General features: G+C 43.9%; 1 protein-coding gene across 2 annotated transcripts in view; it reads left to right on the forward strand.

Moving 5' to 3' along the window:
• Nucleotides 1-1,219: 1,219 nt before the first annotated feature.
• The window catches only part of NUP85 (nucleoporin 85kDa), a 31,215-nt gene continuing 22,083 nt past the window's right edge, over nucleotides 1,220-10,351 (forward strand). The window contains exons 1-2 of one of the 2 annotated variants that reach the window (XM_008566061.1): nucleotides 1,220-1,508; nucleotides 8,417-8,510. In XM_008566061.1, coding sequence (XP_008564283.1) covers nucleotides 1,476-1,508; nucleotides 8,417-8,510 — 127 coding nt within the window. In that variant the 5' untranslated portion in view covers nucleotides 1,220-1,475. The remainder of the gene's footprint in view (nucleotides 1,509-8,416; nucleotides 8,511-10,351) is intronic. The other variant, XM_008566062.1, reaches the window with a different exon arrangement.

Genomic DNA, 10,351 nt, shown 5'->3' on the forward strand with positions numbered 1-10,351 from the left:
AGATCCCCTTACCGGTCATCTTTTTAAAAAAAAAAAAAAAAAAAAAAGAACAAATTTTAGTTTATTTTTTTTTGGCGACTGGCCAGTTCAGAGATCTGAACACTCGACCTTGGTGTTACAACACCATGTTCTGTCTAACTGAGCCAACCCGCCAGCCCTCCTCTTTTGTATCTATTTTATTTATTTATTTATTTTTTTAAAAGATGACCGGTAAGGGGATCTTAACCCTTGACTTGGTGTTGTCAGCACCACGCTCAGCCAGTGAGCAAACCGGCCATCCCTATATGGGATCCGAACCCGTGGCCTTGGTGTTATCAGCACCGCACTCTCCAGAGTGAGCCACGGGCCGGCCCTATTTTATTTATTTTTATAACAAGTTCTTTATTGGGTGACAGAAATTGCCTAATCACTCGAAGTCATCTTATTTTCGTCAATTCAAATAGATTATTTGGAATAATTGAAAGGAAATAAGCATTTTCCTCAGGTAAAACATTGATATATTTGTCTTGTTTTTAGATCGAATTTATTTCCTAAATAAAAGCTGCTACATTTTCAGGCATTGCTTCCTAAGACTTAATTTTAAATTACCAATTATCTTCAGTTTGTTCAAAAAGTTATTTATTGGGAAATTTAGAACTAGTACTATTCTTACTTAATGTGTTACATGCTAATCAAAAAATAAATAATGTAGATCCTTACCGGCCAGCTTTAAATAATAATAATAATAGTTTAACTCCTTGAAGTTATTGGAGCACTTTTGACTTTTCCATAACAAGGCCAGGGATTCCCTGATTTGAGTGCTTTGTTTTGCTTTTCCTCGGACAAGTAACAAAACTAGTATGTGTTTAATTAAGCAAGCCCAGCTGTCTCGATTGCACAGTTATTTCAGCTGCATCAATTTTGTCCGCATGCCTCGCGTGTGTTTTGGGGTGGGAGTGGCTGCGACTGCTTTCGGACACAAGCCCGTTGGACCGTCGGGGCTCGCCCAAAGCGGCTGCGACACTTAGGTGGAGACCAGGAGCGGGCAAGGACCGCCAGAGTCGCGAGGGGTCGCAGAGTCCCTGGGACCCTGACCGGCCCCGAGTCCCCCTGCAAGAACAACCCGCCCGGCCCAAGCACGCGCAGCCACGCCTCCTCCCGCCGCTTCCGCGGTCTCCGGGGGCTTTCTCCCAGCCCGGCGCGGGGCTGTCCGCGGCGCCGCCTGACCTGGCGAGAGCTTTACTGTGAGGACAGGCTGCCCCTGGCGCGGTTTTCCAAGACGTGCTGTTGAGGCCAGGAAGGAGGCACACGTGTAGAAGGCCGCAGAGGGGTGGGTCGTGGCTGAGAGGAGGCGGCCCTGCCCCGTTGTGGGGTTGGGCCTGCAGGCGCTGCAGGAGGCGCCCGCGCGGGGTCCTCTCTCGCGGCGGGCTCGGAGCGGGAGGCCTGATCAGGGAGCTTTGGCAGCCCCGCGATTTAAGGAGCCTGGACGCGGCACTATGGAGGAGCTCGATGGCGATCCGGCAGTCACTGTAAGGGCGCCCGGAGAAGGCTTGCTGGCCCTCGCGGCTCGAGGACTGCGTCTGCTTAGCCACCTCACGTTTGTCTAACTTCCCGCGGACCGCCCGTTCTTTCCTTCGGCTCAATTGCTATGGTCCGGAGGTCGCTGCATTAACTAGGAACTAGGTTTGGATAGTACTAGTCGCAGGACTTCTCCGTTGTAGACTCACCAGCCCAGGCCCCGGGCTCCACTCCATCCCGCTCCCTTCCTGTCTTCCTGATCCTTCTACTTCTCTCGCTTTTCCTCTTGGGTATTAGAGTGGGCTCGGACCAAGCAGAGGAATTGGGGCTTTTTTCCTTCTAGGTACACTAAGCTCCAGATCCCAGCACCGTGAGTTTGGCTTCTGCCTGTCGTGCCATGGTGGCCCATGGTCTATTAAACGTATTTATTCTCTTGGGAGACTATTCCTATTTTTATCGCTCTGCATCCAATTGCGTTTGAATTCTCAAGACAGTATGTCGAGGGTGAATGTTCTGTGGTGTTTATAAGGAATTTCACAGGCGATACGAAATGGGAATACGAGATACCTATTGTTCTAGCTGCCTGAAATGCTCCTGTTCCTTCTTTGGTTTATCTCATTTTTCAGGTGCAAGCTCCAGCGGTCTCTTTCTCTGGAAAGCCTTCCTCGAATCTCCCTGACTAGGTCAAATGTCTGTCCATTATGGGCTTTCAGAGTTCTGCATTTCTTAATTCTTGGTAACCTGTAAGTCCCACTAAACTGTAAGTTACTTGGCCTTGTGTTTTCGCTTTTTAGAAAGTTGAGATGCCTACAGTTACAGCTAGAGCCATCAGCTTGTAAAGCAGTCTGTGACAAAAACCAATTTTTTTTTTTTTTTTTTTTTTAAAGATGATCAGTTAGGGGATCTTAACCCTTGGCTTGGTGTTGTCAGCACTACGCTCAGCCAGTGAGCGAACTGGCCATCCCTATATGGGATCTGAACCCATGGCCTTGTTGTTATCAACACCACACTCTTCCGAGTGAGCCACGGGCTGGCCCCAAAACCAAAAATTGAAAATAGTCATTTCAAAGCTAACTAGACAAAACAAGACAGGAGATCTTAAACAGCAGTTAATGTGGATTTTTACTCTACGAAGCTTACTACTGTAGAGTGTTAAATAGTAAATTCATATATAAAGTACTTTGTTAAATATTCCTCAAGGAGTATGTCAGTGTTTGCAAGAAAAAGAATTAGAATATCAGAATCACTGGTACTTTTTCTTTTTCTTTTTTTTTTTTTTTTTGTCTTTTTCCGTGTCCGGCAATGGTTTGCAACCCTCAGTGTTGCCCCCGTACCGGACCGGGACCGGCAACGGGATCGCAACCCTCGGTGTTGCCCCCGCGCCTCGCTCAGCCAGTGAGCGGGAACCGGTCTGTATGTGGGATCCGAACCCTCGACGGGAGCGCCGCCGCGCTTCCCAAGCGGCGCACAAGCGCAGTGCGCCACCGGGCCGGCCCCACTGGTACTTTTTCTAACTATGTATTTTCTTGCCATTCCTTCCTCCACTTATGTGTCAGAATCTTTGGATGGGGGAACCTTACCAGTACCCTGTCCAACCCTGCAGAGCTAGCCACTCATTTGATATTGAGCCATGCATTTACAAAGAGGGTGAATATGCTCTTAAGCTGGTTTTTACCCTCAGTAGTGATATACTTGTGATAACTCAGCTCTGCATTGTTGTTAGACCAGATAGTAAACTGGTTGGCATTGTGAGCAGAGCCTCACAGAAGGGCATTATCTTTTTTTTTTTTTTTTTTTTTAAAGATGACCGGTAAGGGGATCTTAACCCTTGACTTGGTGTTGTCAGCACCACGCTCAGCCAGTGAGCGAACCGGCCATCCCTATATGGGATCCGAACCCGGGGCCTTGGTGTTATCAGCACCGCACTCTCCCGAGTGAGCCACGGGCCGGCCCGAGAAGGGCATTATCTTGGTAGAACTCCATATGCTAGAGTCTGAGTCTCCCTGAACTCAGACTCTAGACTGTGGAGTCAAACTCAGTCTTGTCTGAGTTTGAATCTGCTGTTTGAGCTTACTCTAATCATACCTTCAAGAGATTGATGAATAATCCAGAATACTCTTATTTTATCATTTATAGGTGTGTCTGCTCTTTAGGCAACTGCTTCTTCTTAGCAAAGCACATAAAGGCAAGTTAGTAATTAGCAGATTCAAGGGTGTTTAAGACAGAAAAATTAAAGACAGAAAAATCTTGAAGTTTTTCTAAACCAGTGGTCTTATCCTTTTTTTTTTTAAAAAAAGATGACCGGTAAGGGGATCTTAACCCTTGACTTGGTGTTGTCAGCACCACGCTCAGCCAGTGAGCGAACCGGCCATCCCTATGTGGGATCTGAACCCGGGGCCTTGGTGTTATTAGCACCGCACTCTACCGAGTGAGCCACGGGCCGGCCCAGGTCTTATCCTTTTGATTCAAGGATTCTTGAGAGGTGTAAGTCACAGTCAACACTTTCCCCAGAAAAATACTCGTATGTGTATAATTTCATGTGGTTCAAGCACCCTTAGGAAGCACAGACACTAATGAGACTTCCTCATGCTTGTTTTCAGTCAATTCTTTTTTTTTTTTTTAAAAGATGACCGGTAAGGGGATCTTAACCCTTGACTTGGTGTTGTCAGCACCACGCTCACCCAGTGAGCAAACCGGCCATCCCTATATGGGATCCGAACCCGTGGCCTTGGTGTTGTCAGCACCGCACTCTCCCGAGTGAGCCACGGGGCCGGCCCATTCCGTCAATTCTTACCCCTCAACCACTTCTTGAATTTATTACCATAGGTTAGTTTTGTCTTTATTTTTTTTTTCCCCTGTAAAGGTTTTATTCTGCAGAGGGGAGAGAGGTCTCAGTCCTTCTTGGCAGCCACTTTCCTCATGGCAGCCAGGATGTTGCTCAGCTCCTCTTGCTTCCTCTTGGTGCAAATGTGTGTCCCTACCCTTTTCTTGATGAATTTGAGGGCCTGTTTGTCCTCGGAGACCTTGAGCAGCTCCACGGCACAGCAATTGTATGGGGCAAAGCCACACACCTCCCATATCATGTCCCACACAAACTTTGTAAGCTTGGTCAGGCTCCCATGGCGGCAGCTATGCCTCAGGTGCTCACATTCTTGGTCACCTTGTGGTCCTTGTTGAGCCCCACAGCTATGGGGTGGTGCAGAGCTACGGCTGCTGCTCTTCAACAGCTGCTGCAGTGGAAGGCAGTTTTGTTTGTTCTTGAACTTTAATACAGTATGTAACTTTTTTGTGTCTTCTAACAACTCACCATGTTTTCGAGATTCATCTCTTTTGTGAATTGGTAGGTGGTTTCTTTTTATTGCTGAGTATCATTGCTTTGTATGAATATACCACAGTTTGTGCAGCCATCCTCCTGTTGATAGGCACCTAGGTTGTTTACAGTTTTTGTTTATTGGGAATAAGGCTGCTACGAACATTCTTCTACAGGCCTGGTTTTCGTTGCATTTTTCTTTTTTTTTTTTCTGACGTGATTTCTTTCCGAAACATGCTTTCATTTTTCCTGGAAGTGGAATGGCTGAGTTGTAGGATACATGCATATTTAGGTAAAAGAAATGGTCAGTTCTCCAAACTGGTTATACCATTTTTTGCATCAGCAAAATATGAGAGTTCTAGTTACTCCATATCCTCACCAACTCTTGGTATGGTCTGTCTTTTAAATTTTAACCATTCTAGTGGGTATATATTGGTAGCTTATTATTTTGATTTGTGTCTCCCTAATGATGAAAGATATTGAACATCTTTTTATGTGTTTATGTTTCATTAGTATATCTTTTTTAGTGAAGTGTCTGTTAAAAATCTTTTGTCCATTTTGTTATCGAATTATTTATTATTGAATTGTAAGAATTATTTATATATTCTGGATACAAGTCCTTTATCAAATATGAGGGTACTACAAAAAGTTCATGGAAGGATTCCTATTGTCTTTAAATTCTTTTTTTCTACAAAACTTTTGAAGTACCCTCGTATGTGTTTTGCAGATATTTCCCCCAGTGTGTGGCTTGCCTTTTTGTTTTCTTTTTCTTTTTTTTTGGTGTCTGGCCAGTACAGGGATCCTAACCCTTGACCTTGGTGTTATAACACCACACTGTAAGCAACTGAGCTAGCAGGCCAGTCCACCTTTTTGTTTTCTTAACAGTATCATTTGAAGAGCAAAAGTTTTAATTTTTTTTTTTTTTTTTTTTTGTGACCGGTAAGGGGATAGCAACCCTTGGCGTGGTGTTGCCCGCACCGCATCCCCAGATAGGATCCAAACCCGCAGCCTCGGTGCTCCCAGTGCCGCACTCTCCCGAGTGAGCTACAGGGTCGGCCCAAAAGTTTTAAATTTTTTTTTTTTTTTTCAAAAGATGACCGGTAAGGGGATCTTAACCCTTGACTTGGTGTTGTCAGCACCACGCTCACCCAGTGAGCTAACCAGCCATCCCTATATGGGATCTGAACCCTTGGCCTTGGTGTTATCAGCACCGCACTCTCCCGAGTGAGCCACAGGGCCGGCCCAAAAGTTTTAAATTTTGATGAAGTCCAATTTATAAATTTTTTTTTTTTTTTTTGTCTTTTTTCCGTGTCCGGCAACGGATTGCAACCCTCAGTGTTGCCCCCGTACCGGACCGGGGACCGGTGACGGGATCGCAAGCCTCGGCGTTGCTCCCGCGCCTCGCTCAGCCAGTGAGCGGGAGCCGGTCTGTACGTGGGATCCGAACCCTCGGACGGGAGCGCTGCCGCGCTTCCCAAGCAGCGCACTATCCAGTGCGCCACCGGGCCGGCCCATATAAATTTTTTTCTTCTATAGTTTGTACTTTGGTTGTTCTATTTTTGCTTATTTTAAGGTCAGAAAGATTTTCTACTATGCTTTCTTCAGGTTTCATAGATATTACTCTACGTTGTGTCTGAGGTTAATTTTTAGTTTTTGTAAATGCTGTGGGGATCATTTTTTTGCATATAGATATTCACTGTGGGGGCCGGCCTGTGGCTCACTCGAGAGAGTGCAGTGCTGATAACACCAAGGCCACGGGTTTGGATCCCATATAGGGATGGCCGGTTTGCTCACTTCATGAGCGTGGTGCTGACAACACCAAGTCAAGGGTTAAGATCCCCTTACTTTTTTTCTTTAAAAAAAAAAAAATCTATATCTATATCTATATCTATATTCTCACTTGCTTCAGTATCATTGTGTATAATGCTTTTCCCTTGCTTAGCCTGCTCATCCATTAAGAGTTGGCTAAGTCAGATTTTCTCCTGTGTTTCTGTGTGCCCTTGGCTTAGCACGTCTCCACTTTTCTTTTTTTTTTTTTTTTTTCCTTTTTTTGTGACCGGTAACGGGATCGCAACCCTCAGTGTTGCGCCCATACCGCGACTGGCAACAGGATCGCAACCCTCGGTGTTGTGCCTGCACCACGCTCAACCAGTGAGCGGACTGGTCTCTATATGGGATCCGAACCCTCGGCAGGAGCTCCGCCACACTCCCAAGCGCCACACTCTACCGAGTGCGCCACCGGGCCGGCCCACGTCTCCAGTTTTCTGACTGCCTGTTTATTGGACTTTCTCAATAGACTACTGGTTTTTGGAGGACAGAAACTATATATATATATATATATATACACACACACACATATATATATATATATATATATATATATTTTTTTTTTTTAAAGATGACCGGTAAGCGGATCTCAACCCTTGGCTTGGTGTTGTCAGCACCACGCTCAGTCAGTGAGCCAACCGGCCATCCCTATATAGGATCCGAACCTGTGGCCTTGGTGTTATCAGCACCACACTCTCCCGAGTGAGCCATGGGCCGGCCCGAGGACAGAGACTATATTATACATTGTTGTATTTCTAGAGCTCAGCATAGGAAAGAGTCCCATAAGCATTGTTTAGTTGTTGCATGGCTGCAGTAGGCCTTCCAAAGAACTGAATGCGCTTGTCTTGAGGCCACACTTTTGCCAACGAATACATTACCAGAAATATTTAAGGAATGCTAGCTGTGTAGTAGGGTCTCTTTTAGGCAGTGAATGAAAATCCTAGAGTGCCCTGCCTTTGTGAACTTTCATCTATTTACAGAGTAGATAATAACCATCTAAGAGAATCATTCAGGCACTGAGAAATGCTGTTGCAGTGGTCCAAATGAGAGCTGATGATTTGAGTGGTAGAGGTGGTAAGTGATTAGACGCAGGCTTATTTCAGAGTAGAACAGGATTTACTGATAGATCAGATATAGGTAGTGAGGGAAAGAGAAGAATCAAGGATTACTTATAGTAATTAGGAAAGCCTTCATCCGAGTGCAAGTGTGGAATGAGGTGCAGGGTTGAGGATGGGCACCAAGAGTTCCTTTTTGGCTCTTGATGTTTTCTAGATATAGTTCTATAGGTTAGATAACCTACAGAGGTGTGGATTAGGCAGTTGGATGTGTGAAACTGAACCTCAAAGGGACTGGTCTGAATTGGAGAGAAAAATTTAGAGTCACCATTGGAGAGATGGCACATAAGCCATGGGATTGGAGGTCTGTTTTTTTTCAGTGAGTAATGAATAGTTTGATTCTTTTTTTTTAATTTTTCCCCACTTCCTTTTTTCTGAACTACAGATCACTAAGTTACTATAGGAATTGATTAGGGTGTAGCTTGCCTTTTCAACAACACTTGAGAGATGGTTGGCTGGGTTGAGGAGCCCAGCACAGGTCACTTGCTTATTCAAGGATTGTTAGTGGTTCAACAGACTGGATTAATCTCAACAACACACTGCTGTGTACATAGATTAGTACTTAATAACTTTCATGACCACTGATTTCTAGGATTATACTTACAAGTCTGTTAAAAAGCAAAGCCTTTGGTAAGAATAACAGTTTCTGTGCCTTATTTTTTACTAGTTGATTCCAGGAGTGAATTCCAAGAAGAAACAAATGTGTTTTGACTGGGGTCCAGGGGAGATGCTGGTATGTGAAACCTCCTTCAACAAAAAAGGTAGTTGTTTTTTTTTCTTGCAGGTTATGTATTCTGGCGCATTCGGTTGTTTTTATTCTCTCAGATTTGACTAGCTGAGGCACGAAACAAATTTATTTGTTTATTTATTTATTTATTTATAAGATGACTGGTAAGGGGATCTTAACCCTTGACTTGGTGTTGTCAGCACCACGATCTCCCAAGTGAGCTAACCGTCTCTCCCTATATAGGGATCCGAACCCGTGGCCTTGGTGTTATCAGCACCACATTCTCCCAAGTGAGCCACAGACCAGCCCTGAAACAAATTTATTTTGTACCATTTTCATTTTTGAAACTTTAACTGTTTTAGATTTTCATTGATTTATGAGACCTGGAAGATATCAAGTCCAGGAAAAAAATTAACAGTAGTCTTCCTAGTGTTAAAGAAAGGTTTTCTTTATATTTAAAAACATCAAGATTTTTTTTCCCTTTTTTCTTGTCCAGAATGACCAGATTCTTTTCATAGCAGCCCCTTTATCGTGAAACTTTGCAGATACTGTGGCCATCACTTTTGTGCTCACAGTGTGAACTCAGTTGAATTAGTTTTGTAGGCTGAGTTGATCCATAGTACCAGAGGCACAGATGGAGCTGGAGAATGAAATGGCTTGTCCTTGGCTTGGTTTTCCTAAGTTTCATCAGTTGTTGGACATGGATCTTTTTTCCCGCAATATGGATTCCCCCTAGTAGCAAGATAAAACTGAAATCTTGACATTTGATTTGCTTTCTCCTCTCAAGAGGGAAATCTCGGGAAATGTTGAAGAGACTTTCTTGCAAATCTTTGGTGGGGTTTATCCAAATGTGGAAGTTTTACTCTTTATGAAGAGAAGATTGAAAGTCTTATAATTTTGGCAAATTATATGGTGTGTAGTTTATGTGATTTTTAAGCAGTGTAGTTTTTCTTGATTGTATAGTTAAGAATTGTTCCTTCTGTCGCTAAATCCTTATGGAATGTGCAGGTATTGAAGGTCCCCACCTTGGCAGAGCCGTGGAATCTGCCATAGGGGCTGTTACTCAGGAGAGAATCTTCTGTGAATATGTCTGAATGGCTTCTTTTCATATTTAATGGGAAGTTTATCAGCATTTCTAGGTTGTGCTGGATTACTGGAAACACAAGGTTTTCTTTATTTTTTTGTTTATACTTATTAAAATCTGCCAAAGTCCAGCTTCAGCGAGTGGTGGGTACCCGAAAAGGGAAGGAGAGGGTCGGCGAAAATAATGAACACAGACAGAGACCTCAATGCATCAATATGCACGTTCTCTCTCTGCGGGCTGTCAGCTTGTTGCAGCTGGAGCCCAGTAGAGCATAAGACAATGCCTTTTATTTAGATTTTTCTCTGCAGGGGGGGGTTTGGGTCAAGCTTAAATCAATAGTCCAAAAAGCAGGGAGGAAACTTTTTTAGAGGTCAGCCAGTCCTTTCCTTTTGTCAGCATGTCTTAGGTGATCAACTCATGCTTCTTTTTCCTGGAATCAGGTTATCAGATCAGAACCATCTCTTCACTGTCTTGAAGTAACTTTGTGACCTTTTTCTGTTAGCAAGCTGTGGTTAATATCCACCCTATTAACAGGATGGCAGCTATTTTGATCTATTCTTAAATGTAAATACAACTTTGCTAAAAGGAAAAAATGTTAACATTTAAATTCTAATGGGGGTCTAATGATTTTATGTTCTAATGGAATGAAAAGGAACAGTGGATATTTGAGCAGCATTATCATGCACATTTTGAGGTTATGCATTTGCTGTGGCCCTGTAATCTTGATCTAAATGTTAAAGTGTCCTTGTGCACAGCACCATCCCTCACAAAACTAGGTGCACTCTCTTATT

The sequence above is a fragment of the Galeopterus variegatus genome, unplaced genomic scaffold, assembly GCF_000696425.1.
Source record: "Galeopterus variegatus unplaced genomic scaffold, G_variegatus-3.0.2 Scaffold219, whole genome shotgun sequence".
NCBI classification, from domain to species: domain Eukaryota; kingdom Metazoa; phylum Chordata; class Mammalia; order Dermoptera; family Cynocephalidae; genus Galeopterus; species Galeopterus variegatus.